At 40.3% G+C, this 27,783-nt stretch overlaps 1 protein-coding gene across 1 annotated transcript in view; it reads right to left on the reverse strand.

The window, feature by feature from the left end:
- The window catches only part of phf24 (PHD finger protein 24), a 30,417-nt gene extending 15,368 nt beyond the window's left edge, over positions 1 to 15,049 (reverse strand). Inside the window, exons 1-3 of the mRNA XM_056404361.1 lie at positions 14,427 to 15,049; positions 2,921 to 3,348; positions 960 to 1,145 (exon numbers count right to left, since the gene is read on the reverse strand). Coding sequence (XP_056260336.1) covers positions 960 to 1,145; positions 2,921 to 3,346 — 612 coding nt within the window. The 5' untranslated portion in view covers positions 3,347 to 3,348; positions 14,427 to 15,049. The remainder of the gene's footprint in view (positions 1 to 959; positions 1,146 to 2,920; positions 3,349 to 14,426) is intronic.
- Positions 15,050 to 27,783: the final 12,734 nt, after the last annotated feature.

A 27,783-nucleotide genomic window follows, 5' to 3' on the forward strand; every position in this document is an offset into this window, starting at 1 on the left:
CTGTCACAACAAGGATGGTCCGCTTTCCAATAGTTCTCAAACATTTAAAACAAATTTGCAATTTGAAAGAGTGAAACTTTCACGTTACAACAGCTGCAGTTTTAATAACTTTCATAATTAACAGTGTATCAACAAGTTGTAGCAGGTAAATATTTAATGCAACAACAGTTGATTTCACCTGCTGTACCCTAATTCTTGTCCTAAATTACTGTGACCCATACGTAAAGGAAAGAGAGTCACTGATTCTAAATGTGCTTTTCCTGCTATGACAAGTCAAAATGTCCGCCGTGAGAACATAGAAGTTGACTTTTTTTTTTGACTGGTTTTAGAACTATAACATGTAAATGCAGTGTTTTATCTGATTCTCTGGATCTAGAAACAAGGTAAGCTTATGGTTATACCTGGCATAAGAATATTTTTTTGAATACCATGTACATCATAAATAAAGCCCCTAGTTTAATTTAATCGAAAGTAGGAAAAATTGAAACTGTTAAGTTCAGGGAACAATTGCCTTCATGAGCACAACCAGTCATGAAACCTTTTTCGCTGTTGTTTTTCTGGAAATAACATTCATTTTTCACACGACTCCAAGTGTCTCTGACAGGATTATAACGTGTGGTGTTTGGCTAATTCCCATAATAGGCAGTCAAGAAGAGCTTCTTTTTTTTAAAGGCAACAACAAGCAAATAAATGAGTCCCTGAAGAGGCATGACATAAATCAACCAGAAGAACAACCTATGAATAGTTTCATGAAATTAAATTAGATTTAGTAATTGAGGTTTATGTATAAAATCATGAAAAAAAACACGACTCAATAAACTTTGTTCTCTGTAGCACCTTTTGTCATGTCCATGATGCCAAATGCAAAGACTACTTTAGATTACCTGGGCACAATAGAGTAGGAAGTACGATAAACAGAGGATTGTATGTGATGGTGGCAGTGAGCTGTGCAGGCTTACACAATAGTAGCAGCTCCAGCCGGTAACAGTGTGGGCTGTATCTCTCATCTCCTGCAGGGCCTCGGCACGCAGGTAGCCCAGCTCCCTCAGGCAGCCGTCGTGAAACACCCGCGTGCAGATCCTGCAGGGGTACAGGTCGTCGGCCGTCCACACCTCACACACGTCACACATCTCGTCATTTGGTGGCTGAGGTAAAAACAAGTAGGTGTGAATCAGAGTGTGGTTTGATGATAGGAGGAGTGTTGTGTAATGTAACAGCAACAGTTTTGTGTATTTTACCATGAAGACCGGCATCTGTGGCCTTGTCTAACATGTGCTCTTTGTAAGTCTTTGTCTGACTTCCCTGTACACTCCATTTATAGGCCATATACACTCAGATGTCAAGGCAGGGAAAATGACTGCAGGATGCTTAACTGGTTTTCCATACGAAGACACTGTCAGTTTTTATCCTTGCTATGCTGTTTTTTTTTTTTTTTTTTAATCTCTATTCCAGTGCTCCTACACCAGCTTCAGGGCTGTAGTAACATCACAGATGAGACCATGTCAAATTTAGTTTTTTCATCACAGCTTATCTTTTAGTCACAGCTTATCTCTTGTGACCTGATGACCTAGTTTACATCAACAATCCTGCATCAAAGCTCCAGTCAAAATAACTCTGGAGAGGGTCATTCATCGACTTCTAAGATGTGGTCATTTCTCTAAAAATCAAGCCTAACATCTAGAGTGACCCAGCAGGCTTCAGTTTTAATAATCCCCCACATAACAAACAACATACTGACGTTTGCTGTTCTTAAACTAAGTGTAGACAGTTGTTGTTGTTGAACTCTTGGCCAAAATATTGAAGTAAAGGAAAGGTCATGGGATCAATTAAATCCAGAGGGTTCATCGCCATGGGAGCATGATTGTGCTCAGTGACCTTCCTTGCAGTCTACCCACTGAAGTGTGAGACATCTTGTGTTCACAGCTGACATTCTAGCCTGGTAGTAGTGCAAGGGTAAAGCTCGCTGAGTGTAAAATAAGACTAAGATAAAATCCACTACAATAAAATAAATAGACAACTCAATATAATATGTTTTAATATTAAGATGACATCCAGGTTTTTACATCGACACACTAAGGTATGAATGAAAGTAAGATCATGGAGAAATGATGCAATGTCTAAAAAAAAAAATATGTGGGGAACAAAAGAATAGGCCCAAAATTGACCCTTGAGGTACACCATACTTGACAGGAGAGAATAAAGAGACGGTTGCTAATGGAACAGAACTGCTACAGAACTTTCAATGTGACAGAAATCAATTTCAACCAATTCACTGCCAAATAAACCCACTCACCAAAGGCATTAGCCTGCTGGCAAATCATCCCATAATATTGCCTTACTCACTGTGGTCTAGCAAGGCCATGGATTAGTAATTAGCTTGCGACAGCAAATCTTTCCTATTTCCTACAAAATTCTGATATACTGTATCTATAATTATTGCAAGGTAGACGCTTTTATATCTGTGCCTCTTGTTAAAGTGCACCACTGGCAGAACAGACAAGCTGCCATGCGTTGTTTACTCTTTACAAAACAGAAAACCTAATGGTGTCAAGTGCTCCTGTGAACTCCGTCCCCTGTTAGTCAGCGTCGCCCTGGATGGGGTCACCTCTGGGAGCCTGCCCACAAGATGCTCGCTGTGAAGAGCCCTCGCATACAAAAACAACACATCTCCCAAACAACTCATACTGTCTCACCTTCAACAAGGGTGTTTAGAAAAAAGCGTAACAGTTCCATTATAGCTTGGCCGAATTGCTTTATCATAACGTGTAACTTGTGGGAGGAAAAGACATAATGTACTGCTCTTGCCATGGAAATTCTTTGACATCTATTTAATCCCAGGATTTGGGGATTTATAGTGTGTTTTAATATTCTTTAATGTATGTATGATTCAATGACATATACTATGATCATCATGCTATACCTGCTCTTTCTTTTCCAGCTCCACCTCTACAGGCTGGTCGTCATCGGCTTCCCTTTTGGGCCGCACGAAAGCAGGCGGTGTGAGCTGATGGGTCTTGTCAAGATCTTCGGGCTCCACTCCCTTCCCATCCCGTAACCTGGACCAGGCCTCCTGGTTGACCTTACACTCGTCCCTCGATGGAGCTGAGGCCTGCTGGGAGGTGGACGGACCTGCGCTATTGTCTGTGTCCTCTTTCTCCGACTCCTCTGTATTCTTCTCCTCAGGGTTGGCTGAAGTTTTGGCAGGCCCGTCAGCTTCCTCCGCTTCTCCGTCTGCCTGTTTGGCTGGAGGAGGGCGATCCTTAAGGCCAGCCTGGAAGGCGGAGACGACGGCGTTGCATTTCTGCACCTTCTCCACCTGCTGCTTCTTTGACATGAGCACTCCCATGGCTGCAGACAGATGGTGAGACAAAGAAACAAAGAACAGTTACACAAGTGTGCTGCATTTGCAATTCATCATAACAATCACCTACAACAGCACAGCTATTATCCAAGATTAAAGCTCCTGAAAACTAGGTTTCAAATTATAAGCATTTCAATATGTAGTTAAATATTCATAACTTAACAAGCAGGGAGATTATTTCATATATTTCTCCCTTCTGATTGGTGTATGCAAGTAAATGACATCAGTTCTTTCTGACTAAGCTCCGCCCACTTCAAACTAGTAAGAAATACACAGAGAAAAACATAAAATCGCATGTGAAATAACCTTTAACCTTTAAAGAACAACTTTAGCATCTTTTTTCCCAGCTGAAACTGATAACTGTGACAGTGACTTCACCCACCCACCCCCACTTTCCCCCTGCCACTTATGCATAGTGCATACATATATGGTGGTACTTCCCAGTCAAAAGGATGTGTACTGACAAGATCAGTCATTTGAAGAATGACTCGAAACTCAGGGTACAGAGATTTAAAGAGGAGCTGACAGAGGTATACACTATGGCAGTGGCAGTAAACCCACTGAAGAGCCCTCTGGTGCAATCGTAATTTTCTTGTAAGGGATGGAGGAATAAAATCAGGACACTGTGAGAACTCTCTGCAGTCAAGCACAGAGATGAGATCATCAACCGCTGAAAACATTCACTCTCCTTGCACATCTGATCTTGTTTTTTACTGATTGTGCTTACGTTTCCTGCACACCCTGAACAGCTCGGTCTCTCCAAATCTCCCACATCTCTTTCTATCAGCAGCAACGTCCCTGAACTCCCCTCCTTATTATTAATAAAGCCTGCCCATCTGCTCCTGGCTCACTGCTCCTATTTCATATAGTAGTTCAATCCACATGAAGATGTGGATATTTGGGGGTGCAGACTAAGAAAGCAGGCCCCAGGAGTTTGCATATCTTCATATACAGCAAGCAAGAGAGCGTGTCTACAATGCCTCCACATGCAAAGTAAGGGACACTGTACATATCGATGCAGAAATCTATACCTTGTTTTATGTGTCTGTGGTTCTAGGCAGCTCGTCATGTAAAAGATGACGTTGATCTGAACAGCAATAAATAACTGCTCATCAACGCTGTGAAAAAAATCCAAAGCTGAACATAGCGACTGCCAGACAAAAAAATCATGATTTGTGAAGGTTTGGAAAATGTATCTCCATCATCTTGACATATGGATGAAGATAAATAATAAATCAATAACAGAATAAATAACAGACAACTCCCTACAGTTCAAATTACCTCACACAGCCTGTAAATAACATGCTGCTACTGGCCAGCAATCCAATCATTTTCTACAGAGTTGAGAAATTGAATACACATATTTTCTTATTCACTCTAGTGGTATCAAGCCATGCAGGTAGTTGTGGTTTCATTAGTCCAGATTTACAGATATCCGTCTCTGAGGTCTATGCCTTCAACCCAAGTGAAATGTAGGTGAAGGGAATTTCAACTGTGCCGCTCGCAGCAATGATGAAGGACAACTTAGAAAGTCAAACAGCAATGTTTCTTTCCAGAAATAATGTCCCAGTTATTTTTGGAAGCTCCACAGTGTCCACTGTGAACAGTTTTCATTGGAACCGCCGCTGCTGTTTACCGTCGACAGATTCTTGGTGCTTTGAGCAGCAAAGCAAATTCCATTCACCTCCACTGTATATTCAGCGTCATGTATCACAGACTGTCCTATATTCCTAACCACATTACCTAAATTGTTCAGGGATTCATGCTTGTGTGACCTTCTGCCCAAAGGTCACCCTCCTCAACCTGTGGAGCGACAAGAATCACCATCTGCTTTAGGTCCATGATTATTTCAGGAGGCCAGATTTTGCTCAGGAAGAGAATAACCTGCGAGCATGTATATATGTATACGACATGCCTTTTTTTAATGGTCCCACAGTGGGATACACACACATGGCATCAATCGCCACAACTTGCTTAGCTCAGTCAAGCCTGGCATTGCTTGTCTTCACCTCCGACTGTTCACAAAATGAAAAGACTCGAGGTAAGATAAGGTAAGATCAGCGTCATTCATCCCAGAGGAGAAAATGAACTTCCCTCCCTGCCAACATCTTTAGGCTGCTGAAAGACCAAGGTAATTTGATTTTTGACAGTGTTACTGTGAAAGTTATTGTTTGATTTTGGCAATAAAAAAAAGCATGGTCTATCAATTCACAATATAAAGATGAAATAAGTTATTTATTACGAGACGTAATCTTGACGAAATCGTGACTGATATGGATTTTTGTGAAAACTGTCGCACTAGAAATGTTCAAAAGACATGACTCTTTTCTTTTTGTGCCACAATCTGCAAAAAGTAATAACGCGATTGCAGTGATTGCATAACGCACTGTAAGATGTGGTACAACGTGCACTGACTTAGCTCTCATTTCCACTTAAGTGAGATGCAACCGTGAATTCTATTATTGAAAAAAAGGCACCGTGGTGGATTCAAGTTGATTACATGGTACTTATGGGACATGTGTCTTGGCTCTGAAATGCAATCCCATCCATCCATCCACGCTCCACGTAAGTGCTTGTGTGAAATTCAATCGCATTTATTTGACGTGAAATGGGAGTCATTCCCTCTCTCTTCCTCCCAGGCTGTGTCTAATAGCCAGCAAGGCCTTATGTTCTCAGGCTGCTGGTGGACTTATGCTCCATAGACTCCAGACGATACAACGCTCATTTGTATCATCCACTGCTTTCATACATTTTAACCACCCAAACGAAAACACACACACACACGGTGAAAGTCCATGTCAGCTCAGTTAAAACAAATCATAAGCAAAGTGAGACTATATTGATCATTACACTGAATATCTCTTCTGCCTAGCATCTCTCTAAAGGGAGGTCAAAGGTCAAGGTAGCTGAAGCATAGCACTCCTGCAGCTGGTAAGTGTCCCCTCTGACTAATTTTATTGAATCGTGTTTTGAGTATGTCATATGTCCACGCTGGTAAAATGTCAAAATGAAGCACACTCCAAAATGCCAACTACTTACTAAAATGGCTCGAGTGTGTTGTTGATGCACTGTATTGTTCCGCACAAGAAGGGGTGCTCAGAGTCGGACGAAAAGTGAACAATTAGCAGGCTGATGGTGAAATGCCTTCAGTTAGTGGTTAGAAAACAAGAAATGAACTTGAAAAATCATAGAGGCAACTGCTTTTATGAAATTCCTGTAAACTTATAACCAAGCCTTGCTCTGTGGTCTCTCCTCCTCAAGGACAAGCACTTCATTAAATGGTCAATCTTCCTCGTAACGACCCCTCCTGCAGTCTGATGAATGACAGCGACACGCCGAGAATATACAATGATTAAAATACACATATGTAGGCCCTGTGGAATACTGGCTAGACTGTTTTCCTAAGTGCTGGAATGACAATCAGCTCAGTGGGTTGTCTTTTAGCACAGATGGGCTTAAGCTGAAATGCTCTGTTCCATTATTTTGATGCAGGAGTAGTTCTGGATTTTGGATGACAGAGAAAAGAGGAACGGGGACATTGCGGTACCTGTATGTGGTAGATAACCACTTCATTTTGAGCATTTCCATTCAGGTTTCTCCATGTGTAAATGGAAAATGTGCATAAAAACTGGTGGGACGCACTTATTTATGCAGACATGCAATGTAGTACAGCAAAAAACTGTCTGTGCAGCCTCTGTCCGCACCGGGGCTGAACAACATGCGATAAAAAAAAAATCTTATTATGATTATTTTGACAGATATTGCGAGTGCAATATGAGTCACAATTATAGTGGGAATTGTAATTTTTGCATTTCACTTTCACTGAAAAAAAAATCACATAATGTGATTTTTCCTGGGGTCTGAACCAACCAAGCATGTTCCCTTACGTCTGGAGAATATGATTCATAGGCCAAGGTCATCTCTGTAACAACACGTTGCTTCATATATGGTATGTTGTGACACATTTTACCTTGATCAAAAAATTTCAGCCTCTGTGATTTGGATATTGCACTTGATTCAAAAATAGTTTGATTAATTGTTCAGCCCTAGTCCACCAAGTCAGGGCCTCCCAACACGGTGTAAGATGCCCCATGTTTAACAAGATAAGCAAGAAAAGGAGAAAGTATTTCTCTGCACTAGCCTTGCCCCCCTCTTCCATTCAAACAGATCTCCATCTGTCCAGAAACTGGTTTGTCCAATCACAACCATTTATCTTAAATGTGTCGATGACTGAGACAGGAGTGTTGCTGAAGCATTTTCGTGAACAACCGAGGTGGATGCCGCTGATGTTGGGAGGTTGAATGAATCTACTATTGCGACTATTGAACAAACTGGACAGTATATTTTTTTTCTAAAAGAAGAACTACTGCACTTACATTTTTCAGTCACTCTGTGCTCTGATTGGTCGCTCTGCGTCCATTGAAAATGAAACCATGGAACTCGTAAATGAACTCAGAGGTTCCACACGCTTTCACAAATGCAAACTGGTCTGGCGACACCAGGCTACTCTGGTACATGAAATATCTTTATTTTTTTAAAGCGTACTTTTTCTTATGAAATTGTGATGTCATGAGAAGTAGTGTAATGGTGGGAAGATACATTCCCTTCTGGTGGCTGCAGCATGTACTACAACCCATCCCCCCCCTGGCTTTCAACAAAAGACTACAAAACCCATAGTCAGCAGGGCAACCAGAACAATGGTTGCTGCCCAGTGAAATAATATGAGCTGATTCCTGCAGTGAGGGAAAAGAAAAGTTGAAGAGAGACAGTATATAAGAGGCTGAGAAAAGAGTGAGTGGATCAGACCTTTTGTTACAACAATAAGACAGAGAAATAGTTTTTATTTAGACCTGTTTTTTTGATCTTCAGGCTCAACAGAATTGAGTTGGCCTGTTTTGAGAAGACTGAATCTACTGAATTTAAGTTGAAAAACAACGCCTCGCTGTCTTTATTTCCTGCATCCCCGCCTCAAAACTTCAAGAGAAAAGCTCCCTACCTCACAAGACATCACAACATATACAGTTTCATCTTCCTCAGACTCAGAAACAAACAAATGAAACATTTTAACAAGGTAGCAGCACTCTGCGGTCGACATTCACACTCTTGAGGTCATGAATAGCCCCTGAATTGGCTATAAAGGATCGCAAACCAGAGAGATTAGGAAGCAGTGATCAAAACTACTGAGGGAAAAAAGGCGGGGCAGTCACCTGCCTGTTTGCTTAAAAAAAGAGGTGGGCTGTAGAAAAACAGAATAGATATAAGAAGAAGGAAATCAGGCTAGGGAGACTGGAGGATATTGACAACATAGCAGACAATGACCAACCTCACAACAAGGCAAACAAGGCAAACAAAAAAAACTCCCAATAGCATTAGCTTGGATATGATTTGAAACACTTGAATATGTAAAAATCTTCTTACCAGACGCCTGAACAGCTCATGCATGGACTGTCGATGAGAGGAAGTGGTGATCACAATACAGGATGGTACACTGATTATTATAGCGACTTAATTATCCACTGAAGTGACCTTCCCACTCGGGCTCAGAGCAGCGCTGGCGCAGACATTAGACAGTGACAGCCTTTAGATGCCAAAGATGCCTGCGATGGATCGGCTTGTAAACTGCTGCTTCTTTCACATGAACCCAAGGGAGAATTAAAATTTAAAAAAAAAACTTTGAAAGCTTCTGCATGCTTAAAGGGAAGGATTAAAATAATGACATGGTTGATATATTGTGGTTAGATGCTGCTACCACAGCTGGATCCTCAATTACTGTGCAGTGCTGATAATGGACTCAGCCATTTTAAATGAGATAATCAACAATAAAGAAATTGTTCCTTAATGGCCAGCAAAGTGAGTCGGCTTCATAAACAGCAGGGAGAAAAATAAGAAACAATAACGATAAACTAAGTGCTATTACAAGCCCCAAGGTCTTCGTACACTCCATCACTTCAATGTCAGCAGGAAATAGCATGAATATCATTTCAATATCCATTGAAAGGCAAACACTCATAACTCTAAGTCCAAATCTCATTTCTCAATTATAGAGCAAAATATATGGAGAGAAGAAAATAAAAAACACTGGCTGTTTACCTGCATTATTAATAAATTCCATCCCTCAACTCATTTCTCAAAACAATTCAATAACAGCTTGTAATGGAAATCTACACTCATGTACTGTATGTAGCAAGACATTATATGACGCCAGAGGGAAAATGAAGACAGGGTGCTGGAGAAGCATGTACCTCTCAGCATTTGCATCCTTCAAACAGAGCTGGGAATGAAGCCACTACTGATGAGGAAAATATCTGAGCGAGCAGAAGACCTTGTCATTTTCAGGTTAACTTATGAATTTTAAATGAGGGCTTTGTGTTTTTTTCTTTCCCCCTCCCTTTTACAAGTCGATTCTGACACAAGTGGGTCAGTGCATGGCTTTGATACCTCAGTGTATTAGATAGCGCTGAGTAACCTGCCACTTGGTTTCTTCGCAAGTCTGAGATCCTACAGCTTCTGACCACAGGCCTGTCAAACTGCTCAACCCTTTTCCTGCCTGACTGACAGCGACATTTGTGCAGCCTGCCACCTGCGTGCGCTTCATACTCACAAAAGACAAAGGTGATGTATTTGTCTTTCATCCGTGAAAGCTTGCCAGTACAAAAAATAAACAAAATAGATGAATAATTTTTGAAGAGGGTGCGTATAAATCCATGCCAATCAAACTGTTTATTACAACTTGGCTCTATGTGTAGCTTCGGTCATGATTCCTCTCCACGATAATTACATACCCACCAGGTTAATTGCTGTGATCCGGGAGCGCGATGATAATGCAAAAGAAAAAAAAAGAAAAATGATCCTGAAGGTTAGATAATGTCATGTGGAAGACAAAATCAAAGCAGACCAATGTTGTAAACATCCACCATAGGTTGAAAACAGAGAGTATCACCTCGTAACGCTCAGGAATTAGGAATTACAGATGTGTGAAGCCTAGCTTCACTGAGGACGGGACCTTGGCATGCTAATGTTAAGCTAGCTGTTGGTAAATGGTAAATGGTAAATAAATATTTTTGGTAATATAAGAAATTACCTTTTCTGTTTCTTCTGAACAGTTCTAGAGCGAGTTGTCCACTAACCAGAGGTTCAGTGGTTCGATCCCCGGCTCCTCCATGTCCTTGGGCATGATACTGAACCCCAAATTGCCCCTGATGGCTGTTCCATCAGTGTGTGAGAGTGTGTATGGGTGTGATGTATACATGTATGAGCGAACAGGCGAATGTTGCAAGCAGGCTATTTAAAAGCGCTTTGAAATCACCTTTGACCTGTGCGCACACACATTTCCTGCACAATGATGAACACAGTTTGTGCCCTCTCACCTCCAAATAAAGTTGTTCGCATAATGTAACTGAATTATGGGCTTGTTTACAACCAGTTTGATCATGACTATGTTGTAGTAAGTTCTACCACACTCCCATATCTCAGCAATTACTTTGCTGAATACACTGCTATCATGTAGTAATGATGGCCCAAACAACACAAATAACAAACCAGTGGTGATAAAAAAACAAATTTTCCTTCAAGTACCAACTGTTTAAAAAAAAAAAGTGGTGGCATTAAGTCTCAGCAATCACCCAAATCAAATTCACCCTTCATATTCCACCTGGGGGTAATACAAGCAGAGGAGGAAGGGATGAAAACCCCCTCAGGCTTGACGTTCACTTGACTCCTGCAGGAGCAGCTGCCTCCACTGCTCTGCTCTCTTTCCAGGACCTTTCTGAATGATTTAAATGCCCCGAGATAAAAAAAAAAAAAAAAAGATCTGGACGAAGGGAAAGAAAATAGGGCCACGGGGCCAGAGGCAGACCTGACATCTATGGCTGTAGAAATGTTATTCTGTCAAGCTGCACTGCGACAGAGTAGTCTCAAGATGGTGAGGTAAATCAGACATTCACTCGGTTGTATGTCTTATGTTACCTGACAGGATCAAGGCTTTTCGTTCCAAAGTAAAACACGAGTTTCTTGGAGGGGTAAGTGAATCATTCATTTTGTTTCCCCATTTTCTCTAATACTTGATATCTTCTTTTTTTTTTTTTTTTTCACAAGGAGTCTACATTTAAGATTCAAAATGCATCCAGGCTGTTGACTCAAATCAGCGTGACAGGCTCTCACATGATGAAGCTCTCAGGAGAATCTCAGTTTAATTAAATATTGATAATTTCAGAGGGAGGTGGCACCAAATAGCTCTTCAAGTCTTTGGGATTTTCTTCTGTTCCTCTGAGTAACGCTTTTGTACGTCCACACCTCACAATTGAACACTACCAGACCATGTCGGGCAAAACACACTAACTTCAATTCACAGCAGCAACATAAACAACGGCCGACAACACGGCGGACTGGCGTTTTATGAAATTCTCAATTCCACCTTAAGTCGTTTTGTGAATGTTTCGCATTACAGACAAGAAAAAAAAAAGAATCATGGTTAGTGGATCTATTTTCGTCTGGAGACAAGAGCTGAGTGCATTTATCTTTACCCTGAACAAGAATCCATTTTCTCCCATACGCTGCAGTGTATTAGAGACCAACAGGGACAACTTAAGGTCTATATTAGTATTCAGTCCTCTGCTGCCCCAGTGTCACTATGAGGAAGTTATTTAGATCTGCAAGAGCTCATGTAACTGCCATTTATCAGTCTAAGGAAAAAAAAAAACTACACCACTGCTAGGAAATAGAATATCAGTGTCAACGCTTAGCTACGGCTGCTGAAATAGATTATGCTTTTAATCAGAACTGGTCATAGAAGCAGGTCTGTTCAGATGCTACTGAGAAAAACCTGAGAGGATATTACTTGAAGGTCAGTGTGAGAGGGCTGCGTTCAACTACTGCAAATGTTCTCTGAGGACAGATTCATTCAGTGTGTGATCAAAATAATACAGAAACATTTCAAATGAACATAATCCACTGGTCTATTCAACTACTTGAAGGTGTTTTTACGGGGCAGAGAATTTCTAATCATCTGTATCAACGCAACACTTAACCTCAGTGGCTCCCAGCCCTTTGACTTGTGACCCCTTAAAACCAAGCAATTTTGCAGACATCCATCACAGGTTATAGCCCTAGTCTGGACGTGTGTTGTTAGCAGTTCAACCAAAGAGTGATTTTTACTTCTAAGATTTTTTCCTTCCATCAGCTTGGTGAGGTAACGATTCACAAAAAACAATCAAAATTGGAGAAGTCAACAAAAAAGGGAAAAAAAAATTTTTACTATCCCTTTTACCATCTTGTGACCCCTTATATTTATCTTTTTTTAAAGGTTCTTATCCTCAGGTTTGGAACAACACACCCAAACAAAAGCAGCTTCACGTCTGTTGTGTTGGATTCTTTTTTTCCCTACGCATAAACAAATCAGAGCAAATTTTCAAGCCACACTATTCCAGCATACTGTTATGTATTCTTGCATTTTAGATCATAATATCACGACAGTGATGCTAAACAGTATCTGGCTTTGCTCTCATGTTATGTTGGTGTGGTGTTCCTCCAACTGTATGATTCTCTTTCCAAAGCTGTTGGATGTCACTGGTATGTGCTGATTAGAATCCCAACCAGCCCTTCTTTTCATTCCTTGTTTCAGTGGAGAGGGAGGGAGGGGTGGGATTTTTTGAATGGAAGCACCACAAAGCATGCCTTTTCATGAGAACGAAACCCCCTTTAGCCAAAGATCTCACCCACCGACCAGGGAAGCAAAGACCTGGAACTAATTACACTAACGAGTTCACCCAGATCCCTGTAATAGCGAGTGAGTGGAATCATTAACAACCATTTAAAACACGCAGATGGACGTGCACTCGGACACACAGGGCTAAATAAATCAGATCAGAGAGATTGAGGATCTCTTGCTGCCCCTGGCCTGCACTGATCAGATCCATCATTGCCTCTAGAAGAAATATATTGCTATGTGCATGAAACAGCAACTCTCCCTCTGGCATTTCATCACCTCATCTCCTGTCTGTGTGTTTGTACCTGAGCACAGGAACAACACTCAACCACAAAAAGCATCATATGCTCAGGGCTCAACAAATGCGTATGGAAGGCTTTGAAATTCAACTTCTGAACAGAACAAAAAAAGGAAAAAAAAAAAAGTACCAGAATGGAGGAGGAATGTAAATCTCAGTGCATCATTAGGCTGGAGACATCACGTTGGCATTCAGGCGCTGCCAGCCGGAGAGCCTGTGCCAGCCAAACGCTCTGAGAGAGTCTGACAATAAGCACATAGCAGGCGGCAGCGAAGCAGCTCAGGCTGCAGGGATCTGCCACAGATCGAGGAGCAGGACTCGGTCCAAGGTCAACACAGAAACCGGGTTTTTTTATGCGCCTATATGGCCTATAGAAGATAACAATAACAGGGTTGTAAACAAAGACTGATGGAGAGCCTAATGGACAGCAGCACTCCCCTGTGGGACAGAGCTGAGGAAAAGTGGACAGCTGGAGACAGAGTAAACAACAGTGTGTCTGCTGCAGACAGGAGCATCAATCCAGAAATGATCCAGCCATGCATTTAGTTGCAGGATCTCTCACTGTGACAACTTAAAAGGTCATAGAAAACAAGCAGCAGCAGCAGCAGCCTATTGCTTTAACAGCTATCCTCCCAATGACGTACATGCAGCTAAGTATAGTCCGAGAACTCCCCACAATTTTGGTCTCTTCACTCCAGATTTCTGCAGATTCTTTTTTTTTTTTCCGCACAGCTCACTGCTATGAAATGAGAGGGATACAAAAGCTGGCACACACAATTCGCAGCAGTGGGAACTCCTGTAGCAACCACAGCGCGCATCCACACCCGTGTGTGTGTGTGTGTGTGTGCGCGTGTGTGTGTCTGCTGACCTAAATGTGCTTCTCACACAAGCATCTGTAACGAGGCTTCCCAGCAGAATCCAGCCGTCACTGCCCCATGTTTGCAACAGTAACCAAAACCTGAATCTACAGCAGCACATAGTTTGTTATGTAACATTTTACAGAGGAAAGCCAATCAGCCCATATGTGTATGTATATGTATATGTATATGTATGTATGGACTCACCTTAAAGGGTAAAGGCTGGTGTTCACCGCGACTTATTGGGGACTTTATCCTTTCTGTCTCAAGCCCGGTCGTCCAGCATGGCAGGACTTTGCTGGAAATGAAGAGTGTGCGCCCTTTACTCGCCCCGCAGAGAGATGAATGGCACAGCAGTTTATTATTCCTTCCCCCTCACAGTACCACGGAGCAAATGTTCAGTCGGGAGCAGCTTCTCTCTCTCCAGCAGGACTGGACACTTCTCCAAGAGCCGCGGACAGCTCCGGTGCTGAAATCTGAAATTTTTTCTTTTCTTTTTTTTTTTTTTTTTTCCTTTCCACCCTCCTTCCTCCGTGAGCTACTCCCTCGGCATCGGAGGAGACGTGCAGTAAGCTGAGGCAGGAGAGGAGACCTTGGTGCGGACGAGCAGACAGCCAGCCACTGAAGTTCAATCACGGATTTATGACCGTCATATTTGCTGCCCCCTCCCCTCTCCCAAGATCCCCGGGAGTTAGTGTGTGCGTCAGGTTAATAACTTGTGCGCTCCTTTTAGTCTTGAACCAAGCGTCTTGATTGGCCAGGACCCTACAGTTCATCCAAACAATGACGTTAGGAGAGATGCTCTCTTCATCAGCCAATTATTACACGGAGAAATTTAAAACGTAATATAGAGGGGGTTCAGTTGGAGAATGGGTGCGCAGCTTGAAGGTTTGAATCCCATTTGAATCCCATTTTGGCATTAAGAGGCGGGATAGGAGAGGAGAGGAGAGCAGAGGAGGGGAGAGGAGAGGAGACGGTATGTTTTCAGGGCAAGCCTGGAGTCAGAATTTTGATTCAGCAGATGTGTGACATGAAGGCATCATATGCATGTAGAGCTGCGTCTGCACACTGCAGATTAAATATGGGCCACTGATGTAATGCAGACCAGGATAAATCTATCATAAAAGCCAGATATAACTGATCCCAACTTTTTTTTTTATTATTTGCTGAATGATCCACACCGCAATAAGCAACTCATCATATATGAGTTTAGAAAACAGCTTATTGTTGTCAAATGTTTTCCACAACTTTTATTTGGAAATTACATCAACCTCCAAACAACTTCCTGTTAAGCCCAGAAGAACCTCCTCATCAGTGAGGCATCCTCCTATTATGTGATTCAAAATGACCAGTGAAATAAGGCTACATTTAGTTCAGGCAGAGCAATCAATGACTATTTATGCTAACTGTGGCTATTTTATCCTTAATGGACCGTATTTATCTTTGAATGTGAAAGCACTTCCACTCACCAAGATGACAGCAGATAGGATGCATTAAACATCTAAATTATTCTTGATTTGACAATCACTATTATTATAACCTTTTTTTTTTCAAATGGCCAGATCAGAATTAGTCTTTTTACAGACATATTTTTTGACATTTGTTAACATTATCACTTTATAGTGAGTTAAACATGCCCAACACTCATATACTATATGCGGGTTGTAATTAAAGATTATTTTCATTATAGATTATGATTATGATTTTTTTTCATTATTCAATTCATTTTTTTGTCAAAAAAGTTTGAAAATAGGGGGGGGGGGGTGCCCATCACAATTTCCCAGAGCCCAAAGTGACATCTTCAACTTGCTTGTTATGTCGAACCAACAGTTCAAAACTCACAGACATGCAATTTACGATATAAAGCAGACAAAAACGGCAAAACCTGTCATTCAAAGAGGCAAATGTTTGATACTTAATTGTTCAAGCCATTTATGAAGAAAAAATACCAAAGTATGTATGGATTGCACATACACTGTACACACTGGATTTGCAAGAAAACTGAAAAAAAACTATAATGCAACGGTAGGAAAAAACAAACAGAAAAAAACCTCAGAAATTTATCAAAAAAGGAGCCCACCCAGAGAATTCGGATGAACATCCAAGAAGTCTTCTCAGGCTACGGGGCTGTAACCTCATGTGGTTCCTTCCAGTGTCGGTCTCACATGACACTGATTTACATATAGTGACAGTTTGTACAGAAAAAATAATAATCCCTTACATGAAGAAGAGTAGAACCTGAAATCCATCTATGTCAGCATGTTTTAATACAGTCATGTTTAAATAATGGAAAATCCATCCACACAGTATATTACAGGAAAAATAAATTGCTGCTTGCACATAAAAATCCAAGCACAATTATATACAGTTCCTAGATAAAACACATGTATATGAAAAGGCAGCTTCTCCAGAGCCTGGCCACAGCAGGGTGTATGGTTAATGTATGAACAACTCTATGCACCATGTGCCACTTGTTCCACGGCCTGCCGGTTCAAATGGAGGCCCATGCATTATTGATGAGGACGTAAGTGCACACTGACCCGTGGGTCTTGAGGTGCTTGGCCTCTTTTCTCAGCAGGAGGGCAGAGGAAGAAATGGTCATCTGGAGTAAGTCACAGAGGGAGACCTGACACCACCACCTCACGGTCACCTCAGCGCTTTACAAAGCATATAGGATATGGATTTTTTTTCTTCTCTCATGTTGGTTACATTGTGTTAGGCTACTACAGACATTAACAGAAAAGATGTAACCTTGAGAAATGCATGAAATATAATGATGACTTTTCTTTTCATTTACAGTGTGAATGTGTGTTCCTCTTTTCCTTTCACACAGGAAGCACAGTTTTTTCTCTTCGTTTATGTTAAAATCAAAAACCTTTGGCGTGAACTTCAGCTAAAGTCTTTAGAAAAAGAGAAAATGGTGGTACAGCTCACTATTTAAACTTTGCTTCGTTTTTTTAAAAGACAGAAACTGGCTCTAAGTGAAGGAAAAAGGGCAGAGGAAAAGCCAAGCTGGGAACATTTTTAAAAGAAGAATTAGGCTGGGAAAGCAAATAGCAGTGGCTTCAGTTCCCCTTTCTGAATAGCTGTAATGGTCTCAGTGGAGCAGTCTGTCACTATTAACAGTCCATTCACAGTCCGGTTGCATTCTTAATAGCATTCCCATGGATTTGGAGTTGGATTTTGGAGCGCTGCAATCAACGCCTTTTCAGCACTGAATTACTTTTCCTGTGGAATGAGAACAATGGACCTGATGGCACCTGATTGGCTCATTTTGAGTGACCGGTAATTGTACCTTTCTCTTTATTTTCTGCCACTTGCTCCGTTTCTGTGGCAAAAGCGCCAATTATAGAAATGACCTCTGATTCAGTGGTCTTCAATAGTCACGTTATTAATCTCCCATCACATCAATAGGTCAAACATGGTGGAAGCACTGCAGGGAATATTTTGGCAATATGGAATATGCAATAGGCAAAACATGGATGTAGCTTCTGTAAAGTTCCTGAAAGCAATTCTGCATAACTATAAGTTCATTTATATGAATCAGAAACAATAGAAAATAAGAAATGAATGCAGAAAAAAGCCTTCACACTTATGTTTAAATTCAAATTATCACATATAAATCTACTGTAAACATCAGCCCATCTCATGATTCACTCACCATTCTCAGGTTTCTCTCTTTCTCTATATGTTTAGCTTCTAATCCAATATACGTAGGTTTGTATGCACTAGTCTTTTATTTTATTCCAAGCACTTCTGTTTCCTTCTGTCTTCTCATGGATTATTCATGAATTATTGTCAGTTTGTGCATACACCATGTACACATCCTGCTGTATTTTCTTCACAGAATTACCAGTGTCTCGCTGTATTCACAAAGTCGTCTTTGTCTTTCAGACTCATGGAAAACCTTCATGGTTTTCTACACAATGTGTGGCTTAGTTGGTTCTCACACATTCTCTTGGATCATGAGCCTTGGCATGAAAGGGTTTGAATATCTTACCGGACACTGCAGGAACAAACATCATTTTATTCCTTTTGGTCAGACGCCTGAAGAGAATATGGAAAGTACTCCAAGTGCTTTTCATGTGATTCTCGACACGTTCTTCTCGCTGATGAAAAAAAACAGGAGGATTGCGGTGATCTTGTCCAAGCACTGCTTTGGTTTGCATTAATTTCCTGAGATCATCAATCATATTCAATGTGTGTATTAGTTTTGCAAGTTATAGCATAAGACAGCTATATGGGAAGTATACAAAACAGGGACAGCAGTAGATTGTAAAAATGTTCTGTACTGTACACACTGTTTTATTGGATATGAACATATATGCATGAAACATAAAATTTGAAAAATAAAGCAGAAATCTATCTCGTTTGTCTAAGTATCTAAAGTAAGCACCCAGAGTATTATAAATATGAAATAACACTTACATTTTTTCTTACCTTACCCATGATACAAGAACAATGCTGTTTCTTTATTTCCATGTCTTCCTAAACCAGCTTCAGCCTCAGTCTCTCAGCCCAATATAATGTATGCAGCCATCAAGTGTTAATTAACTACGGACAGGGTTCTCGTTACAAATAGTAATGTTAAACATTTAGCCGTTGAAGGCTTTTACAAAGTTGTCATTTGAGCCAATAAAATCATTGGTTGCAATCTAGAAGTGTGACTTGCCGCCATTATCATTGTAAACTGCATGTGCCATAAGAGAAACAGAGAGCTTGACAAGTGTAGCAAAATTAACTGAGGGGGCAAAGAGTCATTTCATACAGTCAGTTCATACATCATTACAGGTTTCTCCTCTCTCCTCTTCTCTTTTATAGTTCCAATCATCATACAGTACATTGTTAGAAAATGATGTGTATTCATCACGTTCAAAGAGTTCTTATCGCTTTCATTTCTGGACTGAGTCTTTTGTTTTTCAGCTCACATCGCTGAAAGCAACAAACACAGAAAGTCAAAGGTGCAGAGGTCAAACGCTCTTATTACCCAGAGGGAGTGGGAACAGCTGCGACGGCAAAATTAAGGTGAAGTTGCTTTCCTCGTGGGAATGATAAGGAAACTTTTAAGTGACATTATCGAAACATTTATTCAAAAGTATATAGAAATCTCTTGACTGGAGGGGTTTAGGATCAGCCAGAGTGAAGGCTGAGGATGAAACTCAGCTTTGTTTGATGTTTAATCATTATCAGATTAACTGGAGGATGACTCAGCCTTGCATCTGAACACAGTGTGGATTTGAAAAAGAAAGATGGAAGGATGTTTCAGACCTTCACTATAGATGGGAAACATAATCAAATTTCTTTAATATTATTATTTAATAAAAAATTAAATAGTTATGATGCTACGGAATATTTCTTTTTCATTCAGAAATCTATGTTTTATACCTATTGTCATGTAACCTCCCTAAGCATGACTTTAAAGGGCTGTAGGCTGGAAAAACCTGTTGATGCCAATACCAGAGCTGTTGCCTGGCAACTGATCAGTCTCGCAGCTGATTTAAATTCACTCAAATTCAGCCAATTTTCTGTTGCGAAGTTTAGAGTGTGAGTTTAGGATTTTTAGAAAAACTGCAAATCAGTCCAGCTTTGTGTCTCAGAAGAATAACAGTGTTGCAGTCATGCCAAGCAGTGAAAGCCAAAGACATTTCAGTTTGTGTGGATTAAATCTCCCTTTATCATCTGATATATGTTCTTATACAGTAAACTATTGCCAAATAACTTGTTCTTACACTGCTTACATGCTTACACTGAATTTATTTGGGGTGCTTAGCATCCATTTAAAACTATGGTGCTTAAGAATTTTATACAGCATCTGCAAACAGACATTATCTCATTTTCCAACTGTCAGGACTCCAAACATGCTAATTATCAGTCACTCAATTTTGGGTTTTTTTTATTTCTGTTTCTATGGTAATAGTCCACATGTAGAAGCCATTTTAGTGGAAGGGAAGAAAAACATTACGATCTGCTGATTCTGACCCTAAACTACCAATATGCAACTTTTTGTGCATTTTAATATTGAACAATATCAGACTCACCATCACCCAATGGTGGTAACTAGAAAGAAAAGAAAGCCTGTCCTTAAAGCTACAAATCAAGGATACAGGTTATCATGATATAACAGATTTCAGGATCATGGTTGCCCTAGGTTACTTGAAGTTATACTGTTTTCTAAAATTTTAACAGATTTCTTTAGGGCATTCATATTTGTGTACAAAGGATGTAATTAAAACCTTCCTTCTAGGATTTTGATTGGAGTCAAATTAGGTCAGGTCAAGACACCACATTTCGTACAATATATATTGTCACCCATGTGCTAAAGAAGCAGACAGTCTGATAGTCAAGAAAGTCTGTAATAAATTGAAGCAATGATGATGATGAACTAAATTTTGCTTAAAGGCCTTGTTCAAAATCCATTTGGTTTTGTTTCTTTATTGTATTGCGTTTTTTTCTCTCATTTTATATGTTAATATAGATTCCTGCACTGTGGCCTCTAGCCTCAAACCAGCTACAATCAATATTGTTTTACATTAACACTAGCTCTTCATTACCTGTATTGAAAGCGGTTGCTCATAATAGACACACAGGCCTGCGTTTGCACTCCACTCTACAGAGCTTTATAGTGTCTTTCAGGTCATTTTGATTTTAGAAAGGCCGCTTTATTCGGTTTCTCTCTCGCCAGTGTCATTAGTGACTGTACGCTATATAAAGTGTATAAATCGACTGTTTGCAAACTATCCTGGGGGAAATGGTGAGCAGATAAAGTAGCGACTAGCGGGTGAGAGAAGTGGCGCATTTAGCAGCGAAAGAGACAAATATTTCCCTCAAGAGTTGATGGAGTGCTGCAGTCACAACATCTCTTCTAGACTGGTAAGTAAACAAGTGTTAATGCTAACGCTGGCTATGTAGCAATAGCAAAATTTATAAATAGCACCTTTAAAAGGTGACAGTTTGTAACCAATTTGTTTTATAGCTTGAGCCAAAATCTGTTTAATGTGGGGTTAAAGACGTACTGCATGCATGTATGTCATAAAAACCATGTCTAAATATTTGTTTCTGTATTTTTCATCTTTGTGAAACGATATTTCTGCTGATTCATCCTACAGTCGACAGCATAAACATACAATAGCCAATCAAATGTGATTTTGTAGAGGGGAGCCTCTACCCTAAGATGAAAGTAAAAACATAGAGGATACCCTGAAATAGCCACATTGGCTAACTGCATATCTAATCGTGTAGATGGTGATGGGCTCGATAGTTTTACACAAACTCTTGGAATCCAGCTAAAAGGTACAGACGTCGCAACAGTAAGTAAGCAGGGAAATCAAATCCCTGAACAATTTCATCAAAACCCTCCTAATCTATAGCTCACTCAGTTTCACTCAGAAATATGTCTAAAGCTAAAGACGATCTGCCATTTTACTATGGTTTTAAGTTGACAGCCATAATGAAAACATCCTTGAAAGCCAAGGTCAGGAAAGTTGGGATATTCCAGCTTTTACAGATTATATGTAATATTTATATTTCTTATTATGTAAATGTGAAAGTGACTGCATATTGCAGCTTTAAACTGTGTTTGTCCCTCTTTAAGACTACTCCTAATATCTCTCCTCTTGGAGTAGCTTATCCCACACTCGTACACCCCTGCATGGTATGATAGAATGAAGTAATTGGATTTCCATCCTCGCGATGAAATCCATAAAACTGCTGCCAAATGTTAATCTCTTATCTACCTGTCCATCACCGCAGAGCAGTATGACAAAGCTAGAGATGAAGAACACTGACTAATCTGGTGTCAGTGCTACTTCTGGAGGACAGCTGCTCTTTGTCACATCGTGAAGCCCGTTCAGCACCATGTGGCTTACCTCCTGACTAAGCACAGTTGGTGTGATTTTATCCAGATGCTACCTGCCAACTGATGCTGCTCCCTATTAAGTAAAGCCTATATAGAAGCGCTGTCCTTTCCCCGCCTCATCAAGGCGGATCACAGGATTTGCTCTGTCAGACTGAGCATTGTTTACCTTTGGTTTAGCAAATTACCCGTCATGTGTTACACAAGCTTGCCATTTTCTAAATTGAATTGCACGTATATGGTCATTTCCTCAATCCTCTTGGCCTGATTAATCATTTGGAGATGCTGTCTTTTCCTCAGACAATTTGACGTCTTCTTCTGGCGATGTAGATTGATTACCAGATCTGACAAAGCCCCATTATTTAGTACCACCCCCCCAGAACTGACACAGTGAATCTGGCACCGATGTATAATGGACCACAAGCATCCATTAGGACCAAAAGAAGGGAGGGCCAACACAACGTCTGACAGCTTGAGCTTTTGAATTTAATTAAATGTGTCACAGGTTTCTGCCTATTTATGGCCTGGATGGAGTAATAGGGACAGGCTGTAACTCCAGTGAGCGCAGCATGAAAATTTACCTAATTTATCTCCCACTGTGAACAGAGAGCTGCGTACATATTTTCAAAATGTGAGCACTTGGCGCTGGAGCTTTAACAACATGCCAGACTCGTGAAATGAATTGTTCAAGAGGAGATAAGGTCAATAAAAAAAAACACACTTTGCAGGATGAGTATTGCTTGTCAGCTCCTAATAACAATATTGTTATTCTTTAAAAAACTTAATGATATGACTTAATTCATGGATTTAGATAAGACATTCCCTTAAACTAGAAATCTGGAGCTAATATTTGTGAGTAAAAACAGCTCGAATCCACCGACCCAAGTCACACATTTGTGATGTCTTGTGATGGTACCACAATGCTGCTCGGACATTAATAAATCGGAGGGAGACTTTATGGATCCATATTAGATTTGTCTGAGCATTTGTGATGAAATGAACTTTTCTGGCAGCGACAATCAATCTGTGCTGGAAAAATTACACATTATCCGTGATTCAGCAGCAGCACAAGCTTTTGTCTCGGCTAAAAAATTGATCCGTCCTAAAGCATACAGGCTTAAAAATGTATTTGAGAACTGATAATCATTCATGTCTTGTCTTTTATATTGCGCAATACCCTAAGAAGTGTGATTTGACAGTAAAATAGGTTGTGCTTTATCTATTTTTGTTACATTCTGCTGAACATCAAAGTTGAGGCCTAAGTAGATAAAAGTTTCCCTCAGGCCGTCAAGTGTCAGTAACAATTAAAGTCATGTATAAATAGCAATGAATAAATTAAAGGGACTGAATTTAAGGCAGTATCCATGGAGCCATCAAAGACCAGTTTCAAGCACAATGCCACTTCAAAATCTTACAAGCTTTAAAAAAAAAAACATTTTAGCCTTTCAAGAGCTCAATTTATTCTTAGTATCATGTGATGATTACAAAGCTGAAAGGATGTAAACTTCCCGAACAAAATGCTGTACATGGACACCAAGACATTACAACCATATGTGAATGGTACCCATTCCACCTTGGTACTGTATATAAAGGTGGACGTAGCCTTCTTGACTTCACCCATAGGCTTCTCAGGAGCGATTTTGAAGCTCAGAGTGGGCTACTGCACCGTTGCCATCTTGGCAGGACCTGACTACGCCAAACTCCCACCTTATCCAAAAATTTAGGAGCCAGCCTCAAGTGGTCATTTGAGGAACTGTAGTTTTTGCCACTTCTGTATTGGCTTCATTTTCCTTGTAGATTTCCACTTGGTATTGATATGCTGCTATAACATCCTCAACTTTTCTCAGAAGTCTTTCAACAAGATTTTAGAACCTGGGGGGATTTTCTCCCACTCAGCTTCAAGAGCATTAATGAGGATGACCACAGATGTGAGGTGATAAAGCCTGGTGCACAGTCTGTGCTCAAGTTCATTCCAAATGGGGTTGAAGTCAGGGCTCTTTCACATCCAAATGGGTAAACCATTCCTTCATGGACCTATGTACACATTGTCATATTGAAATAGGAAAGGGCCTCCCCCACATGCAATATGTGTGACTCACAGCCTTTATCCTTGCTATTCAGAAACTGCAGACACTCATTTGCTACTACTCCTCTCCTAAAACGAATCCATGCTAAAAGCTATCCGCTGCCTCACACATGTAAACAAACGGTGTCCAAATTTCCCCGAATGCAGATCCTGTTGCAATTAGCTGTAATTTCCATTTCAGGCAGTGACTTTCAGTGTTTATTTTGGGTCAGACTCAGGGACAGACATTCATGTAATTCAAAGTCAGCTAAAAATCATGTTTTTTTTTGGACAGCAAGTTGTAGAAAGTGAATAAGCATATTGCTCAAATTCCTTTAATTGGAAAAGAATGACCCATCCCCAACTATGTAAAACACTATGATAACAGCTCAAGTACACACACATTTGACCATATACTGTAGTGTAATGAAAATTATGTCCCCTGAAAAATGATGAAATCATACAGAGGCAGCAAGGGTTGAAACAGTTTGAACTTTACCAACTTCTTGTTTCACTTCCAGTGTTCCGTCGCCCTGAAGGCTTGATAGATAACCGTTTGTGCTTAGTCATCCCTTCATGTCCCAAATCAAGTTTAGCCTGGACTTGTACTGATGACCTAAACTTGTTTTGTGCAAAATGAACAGTTTACTGATGCAGTTTTTTAACTAATAAGATATATGAACAATAACTGTAGGATCTATAGAGAGAGTATGAGAGTATCCACATGTATTACTATACTGAAACTCAGTTAAAAGACATCTGAACTGCACATACAGATATTCGACTGTCTACATTTCTCTGATGTCAAGTAAAATAGAGCAACTGTCACTGCATCCTAATTCTGGCTGATAGCAGAAATAGAAAAGTTGCAAATGACTAAAAATACCTCAATTAAACTACAATCTACCCCACTTTCACATTGGAGTACTTTCTGCTCACACCAGCACAAGTAGAGATGAAGTGTTATCAGTGGCTACCAAGGTAACCCGCTTCTGCTGCTGAGGGCTCTGAAAGGACCTGGCAGGGTTAATTACTTAGACGTGAAGTGACAGAAACAGCCACAACATCTGAGACCGCCACAGACAACCAGGGCAGAGTAAGGTTCAGCTTCCCAAGGTAATTTCAACTGAGAACAGAGCCCAGAGAAGTTTTCAGAGAGGGTTTTTTTCCCTTGTTTATGTGGACGAACTATCAGAATCACTTCCACACATGACATCCTCATCTTTTAATATATGGAGGCTAATTTCTGTGCACTCTGAGGAAAGCAGTAATGAAAGGAAAAGCCATTAGCTGTGCCACCTCACCGACTCTTTTGCGAGCAGACAATCATCTCAAAATCAGAAGTAGATAATGTTTACAATGTATAAATGACAGTCCATATTTCCATGGCAGCAGCCCAACAGAGCATTTTAGCACAATTTAATATTTGATAGGAACACTTCCTGTAATGGAAACCTTGTGTTTCAGATGCACCTGATGGGAAAAATGAATAGATAAATAAAAACAGGATGGGGTTAGCAGTCTGGATGTTAGCTACAAAAACAAAGAAATCAAACAAACTAGCCACAAGTCATCTGTTTGAGTCAACACACATTTTTGGAGTGGGTAAAACACCAAAGACAGATATTTAATCTCATGAAATCGTCACCTTAATTTGAACACAGTGAGGAATCCATTGCCCCATCCACTATGTATTAATCAGCCATCATTCAATGCTCAGGGAATTATCATACACAAATAAAAAAATAATTGGACTTCTGTACGGACAGAGAATGAGGGATCTGACAAACCCATTTAAAATATTGATGAAAAACAGACAGCTGCAGGCAGCGTTGCAATGATCTAATTACTTTCTTCCGCACATCCTCCACAATTACAGTACAGCTGCCTCCCCAAATCACTGGGTATGTTAATAAGTAAACTATCTAATGCTACAACTCTATTACACTGAAACAAACAGAAGTTGCTGGCTGAGCAGGCCAGATAATTGGAGCTCCATGTGAAGTCATCAAGTGTTTATTACAATTTATGTCACGTATTTAGTTTTGAAATAGTGGGTTTCATTGTTTCATGTTCCAACTAGGTAAATGTTAAAACCTGCAGTGAGCAGAGAAGACAATTTAAAATCCACAAGTAGAAAAAAAAAAATAAAAAAAAAATAAGATGGCTACATGACTAAAGCCCACTTAGTTCCAAACAAGAGAAATGTTAATCATACTTCCAACCTTGTGCTTGCAAAGAGCCTTCGTGACCTCAACCTCACCCAACACCTTTGAGGTGAATTGGAATGCCAACTGTGAGCCAGACCTTACATTGTTGGATCTCCCAACATCAGTGTACATCCATCCATACAATGGATACATATCCAAGGGAGGAGAAACAGCACCCAGTTTGTTTTGTTTTTTTAAAGGAGCTATTTGTAGGTTTTGCTATTGCTACATAGCTAACGTTAGTATTAACCTCTGTTTACTCACTGGTGTAGAAGAAACGTTGTAAGTTCAGCATCAAACAGCGGTGGAAAGTAACGCCAATGTTAACGCTTGACTCTATCACGTCTTTTCTTCTACTGAAGTCAGCACGTTAACCAGCTAGCCCCAGCCCTTCTCTCCATTTTCTGATAGCGACTCAATGCAGCCACCACTCTGCCCTGAAGAAGTAGCGCTGCTCAGAGGTTTTATTATAATATCGTGTCTTATAAAGACAACAATGGCTGAAGCTCTTGTCAAGTGACAATCATCAAACTTACAAATAGCCCCTTTAAAGTGTGAGAAATTAAACCCTCTAATAAATATTTAAAAAATGAATAACATTAAACATTAAATATCTGACCGAATAGGCAACAATCAAATTAATTTCATTTAATTTCAGAATAAAGTAACCTTATGTACTGACTGTGTGTCGGATCTAATCAGATTTGATTTGACAGTGGTCTGGCAACATAAACAAAAAGCCTCACAACTGTCATCAGTTTTTCATTAGTTGTTGTGCTAAACCCTGATTGGTGCATGGAAGTTTGTGACATCACATTTTTTTTTTTTTTTTTTTTTTTTTTTACAGCTAAGCCCCAACCATTTCAAACCAGTAAGAAGACCGTAGTTAAAACCTCAAATACAGGAATCTGTCATTGAAATGAGCAAACTTGTTCAACCTTTGGCAGAAACCGTTGTATTTATATAGAACCCCAAAGCTTGGAGTCATAAGCTGATTGAGAAAATAGCTTTGACATCATCATTAATGCCAGGATATACTGTGGCGCTTAGCTTACAAATCCCTTTGTAGCAGTCTTTACCGCCTCAGTGAGCATGGCTTTAAAGCGTGTAGGATCACCTTTGCAGGTTGATGCAGATCTACATCTCCGGTCAAAATATCAAATGACTGACTAAGCCTGAGGTTCATTATGACACTTGTAACATATGAGTTGGAGGTCTGGTCACAAACGGTGGTCAAAAAAAGCGCGAGAGACGACACCCTGTCATGATACACAAACACCTTGGCGCCACACTATATCAGCTATGATGCTCTCGTGTACTTGAGTGAGAAAGGCGTGCTTAGGTTGCATGCATAATTGATTGAGTCACTGGGTTAGATGAAAGACAGATATGCTGTTGAGCACAATGAGAGGCGGAAAAAAAAGAAATGTTTCCCTT

Source organism: Seriola aureovittata, chromosome 18 (genome assembly GCF_021018895.1).
Source record: "Seriola aureovittata isolate HTS-2021-v1 ecotype China chromosome 18, ASM2101889v1, whole genome shotgun sequence".
In the NCBI taxonomy this organism is placed as follows: domain Eukaryota; kingdom Metazoa; phylum Chordata; class Actinopteri; order Carangiformes; family Carangidae; genus Seriola; species Seriola aureovittata.